The sequence below is a fragment of the Nelusetta ayraudi genome, unplaced genomic scaffold (assembly GCF_046127955.1).
Source record: "Nelusetta ayraudi isolate G7.1 ecotype Tasmania unplaced genomic scaffold, CSIRO-AGI_Nayr_v1 ptg000011l, whole genome shotgun sequence".
Classification (NCBI taxonomy): Eukaryota; Metazoa; Chordata; class Actinopteri; order Tetraodontiformes; family Monacanthidae; genus Nelusetta; species Nelusetta ayraudi.
Window position 1 is genome coordinate 27,096,831 of NW_027466061.1, and position 24,509 is coordinate 27,121,339.

The following is a 24,509-nucleotide window of genomic DNA, read 5'->3' on the forward strand; positions in this document are numbered from 1 at the left end:
AATGGGATGGTGACTGAAAAGAAGCGGGTCACTACGTCTATGAACTCTTTTCCACAGCACCTGTTCCTTCCTATACACCGGCCTAAATTTATGTGCGTTGGTCCAGATGGTTGGCGGACGGACTCGTCGGTAAATCTTGTTGCTGCCCGTTTCCTGCTACCGCTTGGACGAGCCGTCAGCCTTCTGCCGCCACTTTCTCGGTCCAAAATTCTCCCGCCTGCAGTCACAAGTTCAAAGAGGGACCCCCGTTCTTAAATCTCGCCACTTTGTCTTCCATGGCCGCTGGAAGCCACCACTTCCACTGAGCGGATGAGCAGATGGTCCCCTGGCACTGGCAGACCATCGGCCGCTGGCTGCACCTTTGTGATTTCTGTGACTCCTTTGACCCGCCTTTGAAAATGTCTGATCTCTATAGGGAGGTGGAGGAGTGGGCGGAGTTGGACGAAGGTTGTGGCTATTTGTCTCCTCAACCCTTGTTTTCATGTGTCCTGATGGGCGGACCGCTGTGTCCATAAAGGCCAAAGAAAGAGCAGGGTCTATAAAGACTGGACACTGATCAAAGTCCTGAAGTTGGCTTGTTCCTTTGAGATCTCATTTGAGGAAAGACACTGGCACTTTTGAGCTCTTCTTCTTCTTAAAGATTTTAGGAGTAAAATTATGTTTGAAAAAAGTTAGGCTGTTAACTTGGAATAGCAACCAATTGTTTGGTTTTATTTATTTAGACGTTAGTTGTTTTGGTGAACATCTTATCCTATTATCATACACCATCTTTGGTGTATGATAATCTTATCATGTTTGGTGTGTGATAATAGGATAAGAAGTATGTAGTTGGCCTCCTTCTTGTCTTTGGCAAATACTTCCTTACATAATCTGAAGTTAGACTAAACTTGACTATAGACTGAAAGCCAAACATTTTGACTTGTTGACCTACATGTTCTTGGCCCCTTGAACTGTAGATTGTTACATGGCTCCTCTTTGCTTGGGACTCCCACCGTGTTCCCTTGGGCCTCTTTGCACACTGCCACTGATAGTGCACCTAGCCAGGGACAAGGCCTTAGCTAAGTACTTGTACTACACCCAGAGGAAAGGCCCACACAGGTCCCTGTCTGGGAGAGGTAGTACGAAAAGGTGCTTTGGCGCCAACGTGCCTGTGCAGAAAAGGAGCTGCTTGAAGTTGAAGCCTTTCACTTGACCTCGGCTCGGTCGTTTGTGCTGAAGAGGTAAGTCAGGCTCTAGAACCGGCAGCATAGTAATGGCGTCCCGCAGCAACCCGCTGGGCCGTCTTCACCTCCACATGCCAATGCGGCGGCTGCTCTGGCCGCCGAGGTCAAAGGTCTTTTCTCCAATGGCCCTTTTATATTCTGTGGGCATAGAATATGTGTGCGTAGTCGAGCTGTCCCCAACCACAATGGGTCAATACTGCAGCCCAGATTTGTCTGGAATGACAGTTTGATCTTTAATGGCAAAGCAAAGTACTTTTTTTGCACTCGCAGATCAGCGAAGTTCAGGAGGGTGAAGAATTGGGCACAGACACTTGACACATCCTCTGCCTTTTTGAACTTCCTCAAAATATTTTTTTTACCACTGATATTGATTCCTGATTCCAACCTGGAGTTTTTTTTGTTTCATTTTTGCATATTCTTTTTCCACCTGTGTTGTTTTTTTTCATTTCACAGCCCAAAGACATCCAAGCTGGGTCAACTGGTGCCTCTTAAGACATCCGTAGCAGCTTCTTTGCCTCTATAAGCAGGAGTCTTTTGCTCCTTGCAAGCAGTAACGCGGGATTCACGGTGGTGGAACACAGATGGATGGATGCTGTTCGTGCTAAACTTTGCCGTGAGAACACGTTCCCCCAAGCTGCATGGTTTTCAAGAGACAGACTCATTCATTGCTGAAGCGTCTGCCGTTGCTTTGGGCGGTTCTCAAATCTCACCGCCAGCCCCTGTTTGACCCTGCTTCTCTGCTGACCTCCAGCAGCTTCTCTGTGTGGTCAGTGGCTTCCTCATGGCACTCCAGTCGAGCTGAGCGATTGGAGTGCTCTGCATCGGTTTAGGAACGGGGACAGAATGACCCACCATCTGCCAAATATTTTTAGGGCGAGGGTCCCGGCTAAACATTTCTGTCTCAAGGCCGATGGTGCCAGAAGATTTCTGTGGTCAGCCGTAATCTTCAGCAGTGGCCCTGGTGCCCCAGCAGGGTCCCTGAGGATCGGGTGGATGGTGGGAGGGGGTGGTTTGGTGTTGGGGGAGGTTTGTAGAAATCCTTATACTTCAAACAAAAAGTTTGAAACTAAATTTCGGCCAAGCAAACTACAATGAAATGGACCGATTGAAAATGGCCTTTTTTGCATATTCAAAGTTATAGGAAACCTGTGGAGAAATCAAATATATACTACATACATACATGTCTATAGGAAACCTGTGGAGAAATCAAATATATACTACATACATACATGTCTGTCTTTCTTCATCGCTTTCCACAATTATACTTTTCACTTCTGTGTTGCTCTTGTATCTTTTTGTGTGGTGCTCAGATTGCTGGTTTTGCTTTGTTCAGAGTGACATTCCAGACATTTGCTGATGACACTTGACTAGCGGCACCTATAATTAGGTCGCATGCCACGGGCCTAAGGTTTCATGTCGAAATAACCATGAGTCAGAATTGGACATTTCCTCATTAAACATGAGCAAAGAACGGCGCAGAAGGCTTTTCTCCACTGCTGACTAGACACGCTGTCGTTAAAGTCACCATGCCGCGGCGGTGACACTTGTCAGGTGTCGTCTCTCGCGCCAGTAGGAACCCTCACAGTGACAACAAAATATTTGAAATTCAATTTAATTATCTCACTGAAAATTCGAATGATGAATAATGAATTCCAATGAATTTTGCAAATATTCTCAATTCTAGCGTACGGCAAGTCAGCTCATTAAGTCTTCGTGCTATCTTGGTTAGTCAATAGAGCACAGTGAAAAGTTTTGTGCCCCGTTAACACCATTGGCAGAGTTGCATTTTGAGTGAGCAGGAGGTGCTCAGGTAGTGTTCCCCTGATGCATCTGGCCAAATTTCTTTTCTTACACAGACTTGGCCCTGAAGCATACCAGAGCGGTTCTGCAGCCTCACATCCTTCATGCGTCTTCATGTTCACCCTGTTCTCTAGTTATGCGCACACGCACACAAAACACGCACACGCACACGCACACACACACACGTGCGTTTGCAAAGAACTAAAGGGGACTTATAGCCAGCAGGACCTTTTTTTGAGCGCTTTGATAAACTGTTGGTGATTTTGGGGACACGTCCCCAACAGTGTGTGTGTGTGTATGCGCGTGCACGTACAAGTGTGTGTGCGTGTCTGCGTACGTGCGCGCGCACACGTGTGTGTGTGTGTTATTTCCCGAGGGTTGAGGTTAATGTGTGCTGTCGGCTGTGAAGTGGAAACTAAACGGGACAAAATAGTGATTCTGCATTATGCTTGAGGTCAGATCACACAGTTTTTCAGTTTTACACACACACACACACACACACACACATACACACACACGCACCGTATACTGAGGTCCCAACAGGTGCACAGATGAACATTCATACCATCCTAAGCAAAGCCAATCACATGGAATAGCTGCAGCCTGTGCAGGGGAGGAGCAACAGTGCTGCCCTTTATTCATTTTAGTACAAATTGAAGAAACAATGAAAATCCGGCCACAGTTTTAGCAGCTGTGCAGTTCAATCCGCGCTTCAGGGTCCCATCTTGGTATTATCTTAGTATCTTTTTTTTATTATTATTTTTTTTTTATCCTTGGGTCACATTATTATATTATAGATTTTACTTTTCCAGGGTTCTTTGAGAGTAAAATGTGTCTTGGTGAACGCCTCAGAAATGATTTAGTCCTCTCCCGCTTCCTGCCTGCTCTGCTTTTTTTCATCTTAAAACACACAGATCTGTAAAAGTCAGACGTTTGTGAAACGCAAAGCATCAGTTTGAGCAGCAGGCTGTAAAGCAGAGTTAAACATGCTGTTTTCCATTTAGTGAGGGTTTTTTTTCGGGGGCGGGGGGAAGGTTAATTAATCCAGTGGGGTGGAGCCTGGTAAAACTTGACTCAGTAATTGACATTATTGTGGCGTCAGCGACGTCCTTGTCCGAGTGGACGAGCCAGTTGCCACTCTGTCAGTTTGGTGAACAGAAATGCTCATCGACCGTGCAGTTGCGCTGAAGGTCTCCAGGGCCCATCAGACAGATGTGAATCCCGGGAGAGAGAGGGAGAAGGGGAAGAGAGAGAGCTGAGGGGGAGGTGAAGAGCAGCGGGAGGCAGGTTGAGGGGTTGAAGGGAGCGACAGACTAGCTTTCTACTTCTTGGGGGAGTGGGTTTTTCATACGCTGTACCCGCGGCTGTGCCCGACATAGACGTGACAGTGAACGGCTGTGGCCAACGCATGATTGAGGAACAGGAGGCACAGATGCCAAGTTCAGTCTTTACAACACACACACACACACACACACACACACACACATAGTGAAAGGTGGTGGTAGTGATGGGGATAAATACTTAATTGGCTGTGTCTCAATTCAGGGTCTGCACCCTTCGGAGGATGCATTTGAAAGGAAGTTGCGTCATAGCACTGCGCGAAGGCTCGTCCCAATTCCCAAGAGTCGGAAGGACGCTCCAAATGCGCCCTCGAAATGCACCCTACTTTTAGCCGATTCCAAGGCTGCAACGCTACTATCCTTCGCGTCCTTCTGTATCCCAGGATGCTTTGCGTACTGCTGCAAAGCATCGTGGGATCCTGGGAAGTCAGCTGAAATTAGCGGCATGTACTGGCAAAGACACAACGTATACATTTAAGTATTGAAATTTCACATAAAATATTAAGTTTTTAACGTTGGGTTTTTACTCATTTGAACATCCAACGCCATCTTTGGATGGCGAATCAATGGTTAGCTTGATGCTATAAAAACGTCACTTCCGGGGTTGGCCAGCACGAGGGGACGGCGGTGACGCAACCAGGAAATACACCGGGTGGTTACCGGGGAGGCGGGGTTTGGTTCGTCCTTCTCGGCCGGGTCCTTGGAAGAACTCTTCCTTCAGACGGAGGACGCTTTCTTCGAAGGATGCAGACCCTGAATTCAGACACAGCCATTGTGTTTCTGATCTTTCGGTTTCTTTTGGAAAAACCAATCGAGCAGAACATTTTTGTTTTCTGGGTTTCTTCCTGGCCTGGTTCAGAGGCTGCTAAATCACCTCCTCCCTCCTCCCTGCTGTACAATCTCTTCCTCTGATTTCCCTTGTCATCAGGGAAATTATAAACACTAATGTACCCTTTTGTATTTTGCATTTTTGTTCCCCCCCTAGTATCGGTTACATTTTCAGTGGCTTCCTGTCGCAGCCTTTCCAAAGGCCTTTTCACAACCATATTCAGGTAATTTGTTGCGCTTGAACCCGACCTGCTCCTTGGCTCGCTGACCGAGCGCGCACGGCTGCTGAATGGCAGCTATAAGCCTGGGACGAGGGGGGGTCTGCTGTTCTCAGGGCCGGACCTCCTGCTTGGTAACCCTGCCTTCCAACCACCCCCTCCCCCAGCCTACCCCCCACCCCCCATGTTATTTATCACCCCCCCCCCACCCCCCGCCCCACCCACCCACACACACACACACACACACACACACTCCCTCCCAGGCCACAGAATCGAACGTTGCCATGCCAGGTTTTAATCCAATCAAGTATCAGCTTCTTAACTTCCACCCGCCTTCTTGAGGAGTTTTGTGGTGTTGATTGTGATTTTCAAACGTGGACGGCAAGGTAATGGGCTTTTTTTTTATATATATATATATATATATATGTATATAGCCGGCCACCCACTGTGCAGATGGCCACGTTGTCAATGAAAGTGAACAAGAGCGTCAACGTGTTGGGGCGGCTCTCAAGCTTCAGCTGGTTTCGTGAGTTTTCTTACATTTGGTCAGCTTGCAAAGATTTATCGCCTTATCGCTGCATGAATGTAGCACAGTTTCAGAAGGCAAAGATTCTTTAGTTTCCACTGAAGCGCCAGTGTCATATAATTACTTGAGGTTACAAATTTCTGACATGAAAGCAAGGGAAAGAAAAAAATGAATGGTGATTCTTAAGTTTTCTTCAGGATTTTGCGACATTTTGACGTAATTCAAGGAGAGAGTGGCGAGACAGAAATCATCCCATCTCTCTCTCTCTCTCTCTCTCTCTCTCTCTCTCGCTCCCTCTCCCTCTCTCACTCACTGGCGTCACACACTCCGAGCGCTGCGCTGACTTTCTGCCACGTGAGGCCAACTTCAGTCACATGTTCCCCACTTTCATCCCCAGCAATGGTCCCATATGTTTGTCAAAATGTGTATGTTGTGTGCTTTTTCCGGCCCGATTTGTTCCCATGCCTTCCCTCCGATGAGCCCGGCTTCTCCCCGGGGGGGTCGGAGCCGAAAGCCTCACGCTATTTATACAGACGGAACAGCTGGGGCCCTCCCAGCCAAAGCGGCCAGGGTTGGCTAGAGAAATTATCGCAGAAACTTCAGGTTAAACCAAGCGTTGGAAATTTCTCTCTGTTCTCTCTCTCTCTCTCTCTCTCTCTCTCTCTCTCTCTCATTTTCTTTTTTTTTCTATCGCTGCAGTCTTGCTCGCGTCATCCGTCTTCCTCTCCTGGGTGTCCGGCAGCGGGCAGGTCAGGTTGCGTTCATTTTAGGTCAGCTGGTTTGCCGTGCGCTGACGCCACTTTTTTTTGTTCATTTTATATTTGAGCTCGTTTGTCATCCTGCGCTTTTTTAGCCCCTCCCTCCCCCCATTTATACCCTCTGTAAGTGATGGTTTTCAGCCCGTTTTGTACTTCTCAGAAACGCTCTTTGCTCCTTCACTTCCAATTAAAGTGCTCGCTGTTTTGGACCGAACAAGAAAGCCCCCTCTTTTTTTGTCCCCCCTCCCAATTGTGCCTCAACACATTTTTGTCCCTTTGTTGTGCTGGACAAAGCCGACCTGCTGGTGCAGAGAGCTGAGTTTTTTTTTGTTTTTTTTTTTGTACGTGTGTACGCTCGTGCATGCGAGCGCATGTTTGTGTGCTGCGCTTTCTGGCTGCAGCGGTGCACATCCTTGATTGTAGACCTTAAGTTTGGGCAACTTCCCATCACTGATTTGGCCCTGTTTGCTACCTTTCTCCCATGACTTCTTCTCGTGACAACTCTGCCCTGAGCTCACATCTTGCCTGCGCTCCTCCTCTACGGTGAGTGGAGAGAGAGAGAGAGACAGAGCGAGAAAGAGATCCAGGCTCGTCAATACTTCCTCGGCTTGCAGTGCACTTTCTTTCGCAGCCAGACGTCCTATCACAGGCATGCTGAGATAACGAGAGGTGAAGAGATATTAGCCTAATTGCTGTAAGGGACAGAGATATAGATCGGGCAGGACGTGCTCAGCCATGGCTGCTGGCTCCTCGTGGCAGAAGACTTTCTGAGCGTGATGGGCTTCATCCACTGAAGAGATCATCAGATATATGTGTATGGTTTAAAAGAAAAAAAAATAAATAAAAGGCCACTGATGCCGCTCTCCAGTCAGTGACCACACCCCCAGCCAGGTTCTGGCTCCGCCCTCTATGACCGTCTTGCTTTTATTCCGTTGCAACCATCCCAGAAGGCTCAGCAAAGCAACAATAGATGATTAATAGACGTAAAGGTCAAGCAAACTTGGAGCTTTTACAAGTCTTTCAAAGTAGTTAAAAAGTAAGTCCATTTAAGTATTTTGCACATTTATTCAGTCTAGTGGGCTGCAGTAGAATTACTGGGTCAACAATTAAAATATTTTCATACATCCTTATCTTATCAGAGGTTACTTATTGACTGGGATGTGGGGCCCACTCCACCATATACATGTTCTGTGTTGTTTAAACTGGTCAGCAGTGTTGGTTCTCGTGGAAAAGGAGTCAAATTACAGACAACATCCACCAACCGGCAGACTGACCTCCTGAGTCACTGCAGACACGTCAACCTGCTCTTTATGCAAGTATTGTTTTCAGGCAATGACAACAACCGTTCAAAGGCTCGCTTTAAATTTTACACATTGGCCCTTTAAAGTAAATCTTGGTCACAAAAACGTCATTCTAATTTTAAAAGCCCTCCGCCAGATTTAATTTGGTTTATGATGCTTTTATTTTTTGGTCTGTTCTTCTCTAATGATCGGGAAGCACTCAACAGCTTGCCGGCAGAAACAATCAATTCATTATTAGCAGTAACACTGCACACTTACGACTTATTGTGGGGGCTTTTTTATGCGGTCCATTTTCCCTCTGTCAAGGTCAGCGGTTGAGCTGTTTTCCTCCCTTTCTGCCATTGGGATGTTGTGGAATGGGAGTGTGTTTGCAGGGGTCTTAACTTTGGAGTTTGCTCCACCTCTGCACCTCTGCAGTGTGTGGGACCAACGTGTGCACGCGTGTGCTAGCGGGGAAGTTCCGCCGCGAAAAAAACCCCCCGAGTGACACTGAGTTTCACTGAGCTGCCTTTGTCGTCCTAAACATCTGTTGAACAACTGTGATTTCTTCAAACATGTTCTGACTCAGTAACCACTGCAGCCTCTGGTGCTCAGCTTCTTCTCCTGCAGGACTGACCTGCGGTGGACTGTCGAAAGATAGTACACAGCAGTTGGCAGCGCTTCCGCCGCATCTTTGTGCCTTCCGGTGTCATTTTGCAACTCCTTTGTGAATAATATAACCGGCATTTGAATCACGTAACCTCGTAAAACCCACAAAGGAGGAGATGCCTGTTTGGAGTGCGCGGTGACATTTGGATTCGTCGAATCAGATAAGAGGGAGAGAGAGGGAGAGAACTTTGAAGAGAGACATAAGAGAGGAGATGGGATGGAAATAGTTTGCGGCGACGCTGATAATTTCCTCCCTCAGATCGTCTCAGTGCTGAACCTTTGGGTCGCCTGTCGGCGGCTGCAGCCTCCTGCAAGAGTATTCCTACATAAAGAGCCTTTGTTCTTAAAAAAAAAAAAAAAAAAACTTTCAAAACAAGAAGTTCATCCTTTTGCTGAAGTGCGTGTTGAGTCACGCTGCCCTCTATGATGTCACCAGGGGACTGCCACCTTCCAAACACGTCAACGTTAGCAGAAGACTAAAAATGCTCATTTCTCTAAATCGATTTTTGGGGAGTTTGTCAAGCGAAGCTTGATATGAGTCTCCTGACAAGTCAGATGAAGGCTTATCCACCCCTATAAATAGGAGAAAGCTTCAGCAAATCACCTCTCAATGTAAATGGTGCCAACGGCCGCCTAGCCGCTCCTGCCGATGGGCCGGAGGATCGATGTGAGTGGCAGCTGTCAGGCCTCAGCCGTAAGCAGCGTTGGCATGAGCTCTGACAGGACGGCCTGGAGGAGGCAGGAGATCCACTCTGACCTTATCAACGCGGGGGCCACGTGCTCACCGCATCGTTTGCTCTCCTGCTCCGCTCTGTACGCCCCTAGATGCAGATGCGAGGCCAAACGGTGAAACCCTTTCATTTCCTGTCAATCCGGGCAAACACTTCAGTCATTCTCAGTTTCATCGATTTCAAGAAAGAGTGAAAATTGTTCACACCGTGTATTTTAAATAGAAACATCTTCTGGTTTAGGACGCGTGGCGTGGACAGACCAAATAAAACATTGAAGCCATATTTTACTACAATGCCTCTGAATTGCCACTGAATTTTCGCTGGGGAAGCCGTTTTCTTATTCTCTCCCACCTGGGACATTTTTGGAGCGTTTGCAGCGTTTTCACTTTGGTTCATTCATGCAAAGCAATATTGTCGCTAGAGTGAGAAACTCGTGCTAGAGAAGAAAACGCACGAGGGAAGGGAAAACAGGAAACTACGCAAATGTACGCACTGAGGCCGAGTGTTGTTTTCGCTTGCTGGATGAAAACATCTGATTTAGATTTAGTTATTTACAGCTTTAATTATGCAAGCGTAAAAGACAATTATTTTAAAACTGCCTATCTGTCGATCTTTAGAATTCCGGATGCACCAATTGTCCTAGTTCACAATAAATCATCAAAGAACCTTCACACATTTGTGGTGACTTTTTTTTTCTTCAAAAAACCCTTCAGCAGCGAGTCCCACTACTGTCGATGCGCCATGCTGCTGTCGTGGAGTCGTCCAAGTGTCGGGCAGACTTGGAGATCACAGTTTGACCTGAACAGTTTCTAGCTGAAGTGCTGTAGCCAGCATGTAATTCTTGACATAACACCAGATAGTCCACAGTAAAACTCTCTCTCTCGCTCTCTCTCTCTCTCTCTCTCTCTCTCTCTCTCTCACACACATACACACTGTCACCTTGTTGATATGCATTTAGTTATGTGTTTATTTGTTCAACAGTCTGCGACTGACTGGTCCCTGCTAACAACAGAATGGTGATAAAACCTGAGCGGTAATGACATATATATATACATATATGAATGAAGGTGAGCTTTGTGTGCTTGGAGGAAGGTCACATGAAGAACACGTCACTGTGAAAATGACACATGGGCAGGAGTTTAAAAGAGAGGTGTGCTCCTTATCATTATGGGTTCCAGCGGAGGACTTGTTTTTGGGTCGTCAGGACATCTTCGCGTTTACAGGTAAGGAATTCTTTGTTGAAGGAAAGATGTTCTTAGATTGTGGGAGTGAGCTTCAGCGCCTCAGAGCCCCACTGGCTGATTCTTCCGATGCTTCTGGGCGTTTCCTATGAGTGAGTAGGACAGCGAAACACTACTGTAGGCTTTTTTTGGCGCTGTGAGTAGCGCACCACGACGTGACAAGTTGTTGTTGGCGAGTTGATGGTTGGCTTTCTGTTTGGGATTTTTTTTTTTTTTTTATATTTTCAGTGGGTGAGACCAGTGGTTCTTTTACTCTCCCCATTTACTGTTGCATATTTAGTATGTTGTTGTTGCTACCAGCCACCACATTGTCGTGCGTTCTCCAATATCCCTGTTGAAGAAGTGGAGACGGAAGCTGTGATCGCATTGCACTGTACAAAGAAACAAATGTGCAAATGAACAAAAAGAAGTTGATGTTATTAGCTGTGGTGGCGGCTGCGGCGGCAGCAGCATCTGGGCTTCTCTAATTGGAGTTAAATGACCGAAAATAATGCGGCCATTACTTGACAAAACAATTTGAGGCTCTCCTCTGCAAACAGAACACTGCAGCCGCAACAAGCCTTTGCTTCGGGCTCCCGCTGCCTCTGCAAAGAATTATTCCGAGCCAGAGCGAAGCCAGGGCTGCTAATAGCTGCAGTAATTAAGGGCGTCTGTGTTCCTCCTGCATGCTTGTGGCCGGCTGTCCTTGTGTCTGTGTTTTCAAGGACGTTTGTCCTGGGCGAAAGGGGTGAAATGGAGCACGTTATCAAGGTAATCAGCGCAGCCATGTCATCACAATGTCAACAAACAAGGAATAAACTACCTGTTGAAAATCTTGATCAGACAGATTGCGAGACAGTGAGAGTGGAACGTCAACGCACCGATGGCATCAGCAGATGCACCACCGCAGTACAGAGCGTAAACTGCATTGCATTGTAGAGCGCACCGTCATAGAGTAAAGTCAGAGGATGAAGCAATAAGACCCACATTCATCAAGGACAGAAAGATTTTACGAATTTACGAAATATGTACAATATCTAAAACAATACGAGTGAAATGTTACGGTGTACATTTCATTTCTCAAGAACTTTCGGATAGGGATGCACCGATCCGATACAGGGATCGGTATCGGATCCGATATTGAATAAAATTCTAGATCGGGTATCGGTGACAATGAGCCGATCCGATGGCCCGATCCATAGGAGCAGTTCCGTTCTGTCTATTTCTGACACGGTTTTCAAAGTGGAGCGAGCGAAAGGATCCGCCGTCTGGAACTACTTTACATTACCTCCGCCATCAAACTCCACGGCCACGTGCAATATCTGCACCGTTAATGTTCCGATACACACACTGGATGGTAGCTTTACAACCGATATCTGGAGCTCCGACGTTTCCCCCGTGTCGCTTTTGAGTTTAACAGCACGCTGGCTGGATGAGAGTTTCCTTCCACGCGGTGCAATGTTAAATGCAGCGAACTTTCGTGGGTCACACACGAGCGAGGCAATTGTCGCGAGCCTGAAGGATATGTTTGACAAGTGGCAAATTCCGTTGAGTAAAGTCCATGTGATTCTGAGGGACAATGCCAGCAACATGAGAAAGGCGATGGACAACATGGCAGCGCGTAGTGTGGGCTGCGTCGCACATACAGCTGGTAGTCAACGAGGGACTTCTCTCACAGCCCGCTGTGAGTGATGCCGTTGCATGTGGGGAAAAAAACACCTTACCGCTGACTTTATTTTTTATTTTATTTTTTACCAAGCTATTGAAGCTATTCTGTTATTCAGCTGGTTTTGTAATGGGTGTTAAAGTTCTGTTTGCACAATTGCACTACACTATAGCTGATTGCTGTTTACCTTGAATACCTGCCATTCAAGCTAATGAAGCTATTGTTTGGTTACTCAATTTCAGCTCCTTTACTATTTATTTTACATTACATTTTGAATTCCTAATTGCACTGACTGAACCATTTAAAAGAGGGTTTGTCCCTTTTTCATGTTGTTTGACCAAGATAGTTAAGTTATAGTTTTCTTTTTTTCTCAGTTTCAGCTTCTCTTTCATTTTACATTTTGTGTTATACTCCTAATTGCACTGACTGAACAGGGAGATATTTATTATACTTTTTTTTTCATGTTTCACTTTGACAAAGCTAGTGAAGCTATTTGTTTATTTTGAATTACTGTACTGGTACACAGTATTAAATAAGTCTTTCAGTAAATCTGGATCATCATATTTGTTTTTAGAAAATGAAGAAAGTCTGACATTGCCTTGCACAAAAAGACAGTTTTTTTTCTAAACAACAAGACATCATCTGTTAGGTGATTCAATGCTGTTTTTCTGTATCGGTATCGGATCGGTATCGGCCGATACTAAACTTCAGATATTGGTATCGGTATCGGAAGTGAAAAAAGTGGATCGGTGCATCTCTAACTTTCGGACATTGATCAAGAGGAATATTGATGACTGATTTGACAATCTCAGCCCTCAGCATTGGCAATACCCACAGTATGTCTTTCTTGGTGGTATCAGCAAACGCACAACCAATTAGCTTTGGAAAGATTTTGGAAGAGAGTTTTTTTTTGTTTGTCTGATCGACTCAAATATCGCACAGGTTTCCTGCCGATGGAAACGGTCACACCTTGGCATTGACTGTATGAAATATAGTGGAAAATGCGTGTGTGGGGATAAACTAATTGGGAAATAAGCAAAGAGATTGATCCCAGTAATCAGACACACCGGGCTTTTAAGTAGCTTTTAAACTCGTCTCTTTCTGTCGCTGAGTGTGTCAACATGCCCAAGCTAAGAGGGTAAACAACTTTGCACCGGCCCAGAAAAAACAATCAAAGAAAAACTCTTCCGGGAGATTCGCATGGATGTTAGCGACATCAGCGCCTCTCGGACAATAACCTGCCTGTGCTAAACGTGTCAAGATGTCTGACATTTGTCGCTTTCAGCGCCCTGGCCACTTCCTGTGAGGGCGCTGAATGGGGCAGATATATGGTAATGATGGCTTTATTGGAAGCCCCGGGAGATTGTTGTCCCCCGGGCTGACGGACAAATGAATGGCGTCCTGTCAGCGCTGCCCGTCCCGTGTTAACATAGCTGGAGGGCCTCCACTCAAGCGGCAGGGGCCATTGTGCCCAGCTATCAAACACCCATTAGGCCGGTTGCCAGTTGCGTGTCAACTTTTGACACCGGTGCGGCGCGTCGCGGAAGGCGGCGGCGGCGTGGCCACATGACTGATGCTTTTGTCGAAACCTCGATGCTGGCCGGCAGCGTCGGAGGCGGACCGTCACCTCTCGGACGCTCACTTCCTGGCTTTGTCCCTTTGTTCTGGGCTCAGCTGTTGGCCATATGGCGTCTCGGCAAAATAAAAACAAAAGGAAAATACAGAAACCGCGGCAAGGATGAAGGAAGGAAGGAAGGATGGAAGGCGCTAGGATTTTGGAAGTGGTTGCAATGGCACGAGTGTGTCACGGACAAGGGCGGCGGCGAGGATTTGGACGAGTCGAGCGGCTCTGAAAAGGGAAAGTTGTTGGTGGTCCGCCGAGTGGCGGCGGCAGCAGCAGCAGCAGCAGCAGCAGCTCGCCCATCCTCGCCGTCCTCTTTGCTTTAGTCTGTGAGGACGGAGAGAGAGATAGAAGGCTTGGCCGTCAACCCCTGGTCCCCTCCTAACGCCCACCCACGCCCACTCTCACCCCCTACTCCACCTGACACCCCAGCCCAGCCAGCTTGACTAGAGGTCCAACACAAGCCTGTCCCCCTCCAGCGGCAGCGGCGGCAGCAGCAGCGCCGCCACCATCGGCCCTCCTCTCTGCCGGCTTTACTCGCTCTGTATTCTGCCTCGGTGCTGGAGTGACAACAGGACCATTCATTGTGGTGGAGCGCGGGGGAGGTGTGGAGCTCCCCCTGTGCCTGTTTTTAGGGAGGTGGGGTGGGGTGGGGCGGGGGTGCCGAGGGGCCTTAAAGAGAGTTTGGAAATGAGGGGAAGGTGGACGGCAGCGGCGAAGGAAGGAGGAGGAGGAGGGGGAGGAGGAGGGGGAGGAGGAGGAGGAGGAGGAGGAGGAGGAGGAGGAGAAAGTAAAAAGAGTGAGGAGAATGAGAGAGAGAGGGAAGGGGAGGGAGGGTGAATTAAAAAAAAAGTAAGAGTACGGCGGAGCAGGAGGGGAGGAGGCAGGAGGCGGTGGGGGGATGGATGGATGGGTGGGGAGGGAGGGAGGGAGGGAGGGGGAGAGCTAGCGAGCTGAATGAGCGAGAGAGGCGGAGAGGAAGCGGAGCACTATAAGATGAAATGAGGTGAAAGTAATTCAGGCATTAATCAAGCCGGGGCAAAAGGGAGGCTATACTGTGTTTTCTCCTCCTCCCCCCGCCCCCCGCCCCCCTCCCCTGCCACACACCTCCCACCCACTCACCCCCTCCTCCTCCCGGATCCCCCCACCACCACCACCACCACCACCTCCTCCTCCTCCTCCTCCTCCTCCTCCGCCACACACACACACCCCGGCTCGCTCGTTTGTTTTTTTTTTTTTTTTTTTTTCCGCTGCGGAACTGAAAGGCAAGGTGTGAATGAAGGAGCCCACAGTGGCCGGCAGAGAAGCAGCACTGGGTCGCCGCCGCCGCCGCCGCCACCGCAGCAGCAGCAGCAGCAGCAGCAGCCTCTCGCCATGTCCGACTCCAACGCCACCGCTGCCGCTTCCACCGCGGACCAGGTCAGTCTCAGCTGTCATTCCGTGCCCTCCGCTGTATCGTTTTTTTGGGGGGGTTTTTTACGGACCCTCCTCCTAAATCAGAATCGGGCTGGGTGTGTGGCAGCAGCGGTGAAGGGAGGTGGGGTTGAGGAGGGAGGGAGGGGGACGTGTTTTTACTTTACCAGCTGGAAGCCAAAGCTGCGGTAAGAGAAAAAAAAGAGAGAAAAAAAAAAAAAAAAAAAACGACTTTGAAGTGACACTTTGAGGAATCATCCAAAAGTTCCGGATACGTGCATTTCATCTGTAGCCGCGAGCTCGGAAGTAGTAGGAGAAAGTTTTTTTTTTTTTTTTTTCCTCTCCTTCCAAGAGTCCACTGTGAGTGAGCGAGCGAGCAAGTGAGTCGAGTGTGTGTTTCTTGGACTATCAAAGCAATGATTGTTTTGCCCGGAGCTGCCTGGACAACGGTACAGGGTCCTGAAAGAATTGAATTCATCAAGACGAACTATTGTCTGCGCCGCCTTATTTTTGGGTGATCATTCAGGGGCTCTGTGACGACTCAATACCCCCCGCACCACGTGAGGGGGGGCACGCAGCTCTTTAAAAATCAGACCACGTGTAGCGGCGCTGAAAAGTTTTTTAGAAGTAATTGCAGTGGGAAGTCCGGGGCAGCGCTGTGAGGGATGGGGTTGGTAAGGAAGTGGGCTGGTCCGCCGTGTGTGTAAAAGGAGAGTGACAGAGTAGAAAAGCACAAGTGTCCAGAAACGGGGGGCTGATATTTATGCTCCCTCGCCTCCTGTCCCTGCCTCCAGCAGTCCCGCTCTCACGCTAGAATCTCTCATTTTGCCGCACTCATCCGCCTCTCGTGGACTTTGACGGTGAAATAATAATAATAATAAAAAAAAAAAAAAACAAACTTGGAAAAAATATCCCCCAGTCTGTTTCGGAGCGGCTGTTCTCGCAGGGGGTGAAAAATGTTTTCTCTTGACTTTTCCGCCGGGATCCGAATCTTCGCCTCCCGTCTTTGGTGGCTGCTGTTGGAGGCTGAGTCAGCATCACCTTTACACACACTGACACACACGCAGCGGCAGCGGATGCTGGAAAGGCTGAGTTTCAGGGGAGGGTGGTGGGTGGAAGACGGAATCTTTTCATGTGTGTTTGTGTGTCTGTGCTTGTGCAAACAATTCCCCAAAACTGCGTTAACAACAGACAGCAACACACCAGCCTGGCCGCTAATCCGCCGATTCTGCTCCATTCAGATTTGTCCACGCGCGCTCGCCACATTTCTCCCAAAGCTTATGACTGACAGGACGCCCGCAGACGCCACATAATTACCAGCAGGGGCCGCCTGCGCTAGCGGCTTGCAAATTGGCCCCGACGATCAAGGGGAAATCTGTCGAAAAATTCACAAACGAAATCGTGCGGCTGCGGCGTATATACACGCCGGACGGTTGTTTGGGATGTGTCGTCTTAAAACTAAGCCAAACAAAAATGAATAGGGAGATTTATACAAGCAGGCCGGAAGCAAAAAGAGTTTCCACCTTTAAAATTATCTTCAGAATAAATTTGGAAATAGTGCAAATGAAAGTAAAGCTGAAGGGCTGCATTGACACGTAAAAATTATCCGTGCACATTGTGATTTTAGCATAAAAATAACAGAGTGTTGCTGTCCGTTTGAATTGAACAGTTTTTGACAAATGGAGGGAAACAATCATGCCAGAGACAGAGAAACAACAACAAAATCATAAATATTCATTTTAAGCAGTGAGAAACTGCAATAATAATTATGAACACAGATATTTACATGTCATCGAAGTCATTAAAACAGGAAAACATTTCACAGTGTTCCGAGTATATTTGGCAATATGAGGACTTTTGGCTGAATTTTTCACTCCTCTTAGTTCTTACTTTTTTTTTTATGTCTACGATTCCATTCTGTAGACTGAAATCTGCAAAGATGTGTCTGGGGTGGCCTTCCGTTCTGTTTGAAAGAAAAGCTCAGTCAGCAGGTTTAACAGCGTTCATTCTTTCTATCATTGTTGGATTTCTGTGTAGTGATTGTTGTGATTAAAGATGGAAAATTATTTGGAGCTGTCGGGCTCCGAGTCACAAGTCATTATTCTGCAAGTATGTCATTTCCAAAATGAGCCAACAGTTATTAGTATTGATGGCTTGACGTTTCTCTGTTTGCACCTTCTCAATTGCGAAAAGCAAATACTCTATATAACGTTGGATTTTTTTTTTTTTTAAATCACCTTGATCAGGAAGGGTTAAAGGGAAAGATAATAAAAAAAAATATAGAAGTGATATCAGCAGAAGACATAATAGCTACATAATACGTACAATAGTTACTTTCAAAAAAGTGCTCTGCGACTGACGCTCACATCACCAAATCACGACTAAACTCCCAATGTTTTTTTTTTTTCATTGACTCAAATCTAATGAGTGTTCAAATCCCCCCCTTTCTCCGTCTCCACTCCCTCTGTCACATCCTTCATCTCAGCGGGACGCTGAGTTGGCCGTGTTTGAACAATTAGTCGGAGGTCATGTGTGCGTTTTGGGCACGCTCCACTGGTAATTGCAGTAACAAGGAGTCGAGCCTTGGATGTGCTAATTGCGAAGCTGCTGATCAGCTCCGACGTCTTCTGCAGGGCAGCAGATCAGACCGGGTGCTGTTTCCACGTCTTGACTGCAGTCCTTCATGACTTTTTTCCTGGACTACAGTTACTGGAATAACTGACTGATTGCAAACACTTGCACAGTATTCAACTGGATAATGAAATCTTTGGCTCTGAATCTTCTTCTTATAAGAACGTTTATGAAATAAGCTTTATTTTGCTGCTGTTACGATAGCAAAGATCAGTGACGTGGCTGTATAGTTGCACAACATCCCAAATGCTTTGTATTGATTTCACACATTAATCTTGTAAAGAACCCACAAAAAAGTTCCGATAGGAGAAGCAAAACTGAGAGGGTGATTGGGCCAACTGTCTGTCTGCCACTCTATAGCCGACCTCAAGTGTCGATGTGAAAACGGCGTCCAGATCTGGCAGAGACTGCAGCTGTGGTAGCATTCACGCTAATCTCTGTAGCGGCTGTTTCCAGTTCTCTCTGGTTCTTCTGTGTGGTTTCTCGGGGCAGATGGAAGCAGTCGCCTCTCGCCCTCCTACCTCTTGATGTGCAAAGGAAGCTGAGTGACTGCGGTGTCGTTGATTGGCGGTTTGCGAAGATGTGTGATCTGGATTCCCAGCCGATTCCCAGCTCCTGAAGCCTAGCGTCCTGGTTTGCGCTTTCAAAGTTTGAGGTGTGCTCAGGAATCATTGGGAAAAGGGAATGAAAGCCAGTTCAGCCCAGTGGGGTGGAAACGCTGGCTGGTTGTTAGAACCTTCTTATCCCTACACATTCCAGAATGATTAACTTGCTAGCAGATACCACGTTAACCACAAGTGATCGTCTGCTCTCCGGGGCTCATTTTGAGCCATGCTAAGAGGCGGGTGATACCTGTCACACGATGAATCTCTCCTCTCCTTCCCTGCGGTAGCACCGGATTTAAACGCCCTCGCGCCTCTAAGCATGCGCCATGTTCGGCAGAACAAAGCAAGTTGCCGTATTTAGCCGAGACGTCCCCGAGGCTGTTGGACGAGAAATGGCGCATATTTTATTTCCTCCTAATTCTTATCCGTCACTTGGTGAGAACACATGCCACAGTTGGCGAGAGTTTTTAGAAAAGTTTGGAAAAGAAAGAAACATTGTGAAAATAGGAAATGCAAAGTGAAACAGCATCGGATGTCGTACGTAGTGATATGAGCTGATAATACACAATGCTGCAGGGCTATTGGAGAGAAATGAGCCTGCAGGATGCACACATGCACACGCACACACACACGCACACACACGCACCCTGATCTGGGGTCAGGTGTTGCAGTTTATGGAGCGGAAGTTCACGTAGCTGTGTTGACTCGCTGAGGCTCAGCGATCTAGGGAACAGACACGCGGACAAGCAAGAGACTTGTGTGTGTGTGTGTGTGTGTGTGTGTGTGTGTGTGTGTGTGTGTGTGTGTGTGTGTGTGTGTGTGTGTGTGTGTGTGTGTGTGTGTGTGTGCGCGTGTCCTCCGTCCTCCTCCTCCTCCCTGTGGTGGATCCAAGCCTTCTCTCCCGTCTTGACTTCACTGAGTTGAGCTTCTGGGCTCACAGCTGCCGTCCCGGAGCACGAGGCTGCGCAGCGCTCGTACGTGCGCGCCGTTCGGCTGCGCCGGCTGCAAACGGCACCGCAATATGAGACAAATTTGTTTTGGTTAATGAGCAAATGAAGACTCGACCTGCTGGAAGTGGAGTGTGCATTCGTCCCATGGACCTTCTGTGGGGCTGGGTAATGTAAGCGGGCGTGAACATGTGGGTCAAACCTCAGATGAAGGCGCTATAACTACGGGGCTCCGGAGAGTCAGGGTTGTGACATCAGTCCTGGCTCCAGTTTCCCAGAAAAACTGGAGGAAAAGCACAAGCTGATATCTTACAAGTTTTCTCACCCAGAAAAATGACATCCACTTAAAGCTTGATATGTTGGAAGCCATCGAAGTCAACAGTCTCGGTCTACATATAGTGTCACCCCACCATTGAAATAGCAGACATTTCCCTGACACACTTCAATGATTGAGATCTGAGCCTTTTTCTTTATTTACAGCAGCAGTCACAAACGTAAAATTAGCTTTTTTAATTGCAAAAAGAAAAGCAGCTGAGCGTCCGGTTCAATACTGCAGCGGCAACCTGATGACGAGTCCGGTGCGCTTTGACTTGTGTGGGGGCTCAGGCTTGCCCAACTTTACCCAGAAGAAAGAAAGTTAAAGTGTGACAGGAGGTGAAGAGGGAAAAAGGCTGATGAGGCTTTTTCAACAGCTTTGACATGGATTTGTAGGGAAGCAACGAAAAAAAAGCTGATGATGAATCTCATCCAGGAGACATGCTCGCCGTGTTAGCAGGGAACAGCCGGCGTGTGTGTGTGGGTGGGTGTGTGTGTGTGTGTGTGTGGGTGTGTGTGTGGTCGGGGGTCTGGGGAGGGAGCGGAGTGTTACAGGAGTGATAATGCTTGTCAAGGCTGCACACTGCGGTTGCGGAGCCAGGAACAAGCAGCGACAAAGAGAAAAAGAGGAAGTTAGAAACTGCTGAAAAACTATCAAACATTCACTAAAACAGACTGGTATTTAGTGTGCGTCACGTGTCTTTCTCCCGCCTTTCTGACCCGTCGCTACGAAAAAAAGTCTCTTTTCCTCCTTTTAAACTGTTCAAAGGTTGTTTTGTTTTTTTACCGCTTTGCCTACGCAGCTGCGGAGAAAACGTGCGAGTGCGTGCGGCGCTCCTGCTTCTGTGTGTGTGTGTGTTTGTGTGTGCATGTGCGCGCGCGTGTGTGTGGATGCAGGTGTAACAGCTTGCGAGGGCCAACAGCTCCGCAGGCCAGTCTTGCGCATCACTTGACAGCCGTCCCCGATGAAGGCCTACGCACAAATGAGCTTATTAAGCAAATGAGTGAACAAGGCAGCGAGGGGAGGGGTGGAGTGGGGTGGAGGGCGAGGGGGAGGGGTGGGGGTGGGGGTCGGGGATGGGAACGGGGACGGGGGGTTTGGGTGGGGAGGTGAGGAGGACTGCTGCTGCGGCTCAGGCCCGAACCTGCCGTGCGCGCCGGCCGTGTCACCGCCGACCTCCTCGTCTGCTCCCTCGTCCACCTCCTTTTCTTTCATTAGGATGGAAAAGGCCTCCGAGGAGACTCGCGCTGAGCGGCGGGAACGTCAGGGAATTTCTGCGAGGCCGACAGCAGTTAAAGTGGGTTGCGGCGTTTTCTAGCCGTGCTCAGTTTCTTCAGTTTCCGATGGAGCCACGTCCCACGATCAGTTCTGCAAAAAAACTCCCCGTCAAACAAGGCTGAGCAAACTTTTTTGACTGATGGGCCGCAAACAGAGGAGCAGGAGCAGATGGACGGAGCGCTTCAGTGACCCACCTCATAAGAGAGTTGATCTTGTGGTTTAATGTCAATTTAAAATGAACAAAAGTTGTATTTGAGACCTCACAGTATTTAGCTCTTTATTGAAACGACTCTTAAACACTGAAAAAGTGAATAAAATACAGCTATTTTATGACCCCACTGACTGTTAATATCATTTCTTTAAGTTCGGCGGGCCGGATTAAAAAGATAGACACGCCCTTTGTGACATCATGATTGTGCTACGCTGTCGCGTCTTGCTTGTTGCGGTTTGAAACGTGAGTTTTGTGTTTTTGAAGTTCAGGTCGAACCTCTTGGGAATTTTCTCATCTTGTCATTTCTTCTTTCTTTGTGAGCTCCTCTGTGTCTCAGCCTGTGTGTGAATTTTTTGCGGCTGTCTCCTGTCGTTCCTCAGGCACGTTTTAGGACCACAGGTTTCCATTCTTTTACTGCCAAGCAAGGTGACTTGCTTTTTTTTTCTCCTTCTTTTAATAAGACAATATATATATATATTTTTTTTGTGGTTTCCCTCCATTCTCCTCAGCTGTCCTGTCACTTGCTGAAGTCATACACTTTTCTACTGCGTACCACACCGGTGATTCGCAGCAAAAAGATATGTGTAATTAATTTGTTCTCAGACAATTCACAGACCTGTTTTGAAATGTGTCACATGACCAGAGCGACAAAGCCTGTCATCTCCTGAGCAACATCTCTGCAGCCAGTAAAGGTTCTCTGAGGTAACCGATAGATGATCCAAAGGGGTTTTCAGCTCAACAGAGACGACCGGAACAGAGTTGTTCCAGTATGTTATAGGTATTTTTTCAGCTTCAATTCATTTTCCATTATCCTCTTGTTGCTGTAACAGCTGACTGAAGCAGTAACAGCAGTAACAGTGACCCCCTGATGACCAGACCTCCCCGCTTTACCTTGGTGATGTCCAGCCGAACAGCGTCTCTATCTCCAGCCTCCTCCAGGCTCACCTTAATAGGGCTGCCCAGCGAGTGCTCAGCACTATTTATTTGCATCCTCACCCAGACGCCCATACACCAGTGCTGGAGACTGACCCCAGTGCTGGAGACTGACCCGCTGACCCTCGTAAGTTTCGGTTTCTCACCTCTTGACCGCCTCTGAAGTGACGCTACCAACATGTGACCTTCACCCCTGGGAGGTCCATCAAATCCACCTGTCATCTCCATTTTGTCCTCCACCCCTCCCCTTCTTCCTGACATCCCAGCCATTGGTCTTAATCAATCAGCCGTGCAGGAGAATTTATTCAGTGGGCGGCCCATTAGGACGGGTTGGTAGGTGGCCCCAGTGGTGGCAGGTTGAGGAGCCACGACGGGCTCCGTCTTTAGGCCCATTACTCTCAGCTCAGAGCCCACTCATAAAGGGAGCTTTGAGCTGCTTTTCCTTTTTGGAGGGGAGGCTCTGCTTGGAATTCCAGTGGTCTTTTTGTCTCAGGGAACGACATGTTTACCAAACTCTGCGTTTTTTGGGTGTTTGGCCGTTTTAAATAACAAAAAAACTGAGACTGTTTTATTATCTGTGGAATGTCGCCGTCCATCCATCCGTCCGTCCATGTTTCATCACCGCCAGTCCTGCACTGAGGGGGGCTGCTGGAGCCTGTCCCAGCTGTCTTTGGAGCCACAGTGGGCTTTCACCCCAGTGGATCGCCAGCTCTTCACAAGGTCACACGGAGAGACAAACGCCAGGCCACACCTACAGACAGTTCAGAGGCAGCAGTCAGACCAATGTGCGTGCCTTTGGACGGTGGGTGGAGCCAGAGCGTCTGGAGTCACGAGACAACAAGAGTTCAGCTCCTGAATTGCTAGTAAGACGTGGACGGCTTTTGACAACCTTTTGCTTGTTGCAACAACTCATATTTGACCACAAACAGACACTTTTGTGACTGCTTGAGTATTTTCAGCAGTTCTTTGATGTGCCATGGACTGACAATTCAGATATTGCAATCAGGTGTGCAGACAAAATCCCAATGCGGTGACGGTTTGTCGTGCCGTCCAAACCACAAGATCATGTCTCATATTTGGTGGTTCCTTTTTCCTGCTACTTCGCAATTTTCTCCTGTGTGTGTGTGTGTGTGTGTGTGTGTGTGTGTGTGTGTGTGTGTGTGTGTGTGTGTGTGTGTGTGTGTGTGTGTGTGTGTGTGAGAGAGAGAGTATTTTTGCATACACCCTTCAGCCGGTGTGTATGTGTTTTCAAGTGCATCTCTTGCAGAGAAGAGCTCTCTGCTGAGTGTGAGAGGCGGCGTCAAGAGGAAGCTCAGCCACAGGAAAAGCACTTTTGAGAGGAAGTGAACTGAACCTGCTGTGGTCATTAAAGAAAAAAAACAAAACGTGGCATGTTGGCGTGTGTTCACTTGGTTTGTGGTCTTCGACATGGATGCACCTTTTGCAGTCTGGTGGTTCCTGACTTCCAGGTAACAATTAGAGGTCATCTTAAGTTCATTGTTCGCTGTTTTTTTTTCATGCGAAATGAAAACGGTGTGCAAATTTTCATTCTTCATAACATGAGGTCGCACCTTTTGTGGCTGCTGTCACAGTGCTTGTTGTGGTCACAGAATCCAATGTGTGTGTCTGTGTGTGTGTGTATGTCTGTATTTTTATTGAAGCGTCTGACAAAGAGACTACCAATGGAAACTAGCCCTCAGCTAACTCATTTACTTTCACAAGAAAATGTTGATTAATATACTTTGTCCCTTTTTTAAAAATAAAGAAATTGACATTGAAATTCAAATATATTAGAGTTTAAATATATTTAATTTTTTATTAATATTTAAATATAGTCCATTAAAGTTTCAGAGCATTATTTGTCTCCTGCAGTCTGAAGCTGCACAATGCGGATCAATGTCTTTGGGGTTTGGTTTTTTTTGTTGTTTTTTTTCCTGTATATTCCTCCTGGGGGCCGTGAAGCAGACACTCTTTCTGGGCTCAGCTTAGCCGAGGAGAAGAGCTTTGAGATGCGGAGTGCTCTGAAACTGGTGAGGTCACCAGCAAAGTGGTGAATCACTGCCGCTGCAGGGAGGCTTTGCTAAATATACTGAGGTAAAGGCCTTTGTATAATTAGAAACACTAATCAGGAAGATGTTCACTCTTGAAACGCCTTCAGTAAAGTGATAACAGAGCTGTATTACGGCTCTTTGCCCTTTGCCGTCCTGTATTTTTTTTTTTTTTTTTATCAAATTCATGCTACCAGTGTTTTCTAAGACGTTCTGTCAGTCCATCCTGTGTGGCCAAAAAAGTCAG

General features: G+C 47.6%; 1 protein-coding gene across 3 annotated transcripts in view; it reads left to right on the top strand.

Annotated features, from left to right (window-relative positions):
• Nucleotides 1-24,509, top strand: part of slc6a9 (solute carrier family 6 member 9) — a 52,797-nt gene that overhangs the window by 10,077 nt on the left and 18,211 nt on the right. Inside the window, exon 1 of one of the 3 annotated variants that reach the window (XM_076022291.1) lies at nucleotides 15,103-15,299. The exons of the other annotated variants lie outside the window; for them this stretch is intronic. Within the exon in view, the coding sequence (XP_075878406.1) occupies nucleotides 15,255-15,299 (45 nt within the window). The 5' untranslated portion in view covers nucleotides 15,103-15,254. Of the gene's footprint in view, nucleotides 1-15,102; nucleotides 15,300-24,509 lie in introns of those variants that run through there. 3 annotated transcript variants of the gene reach the window in all.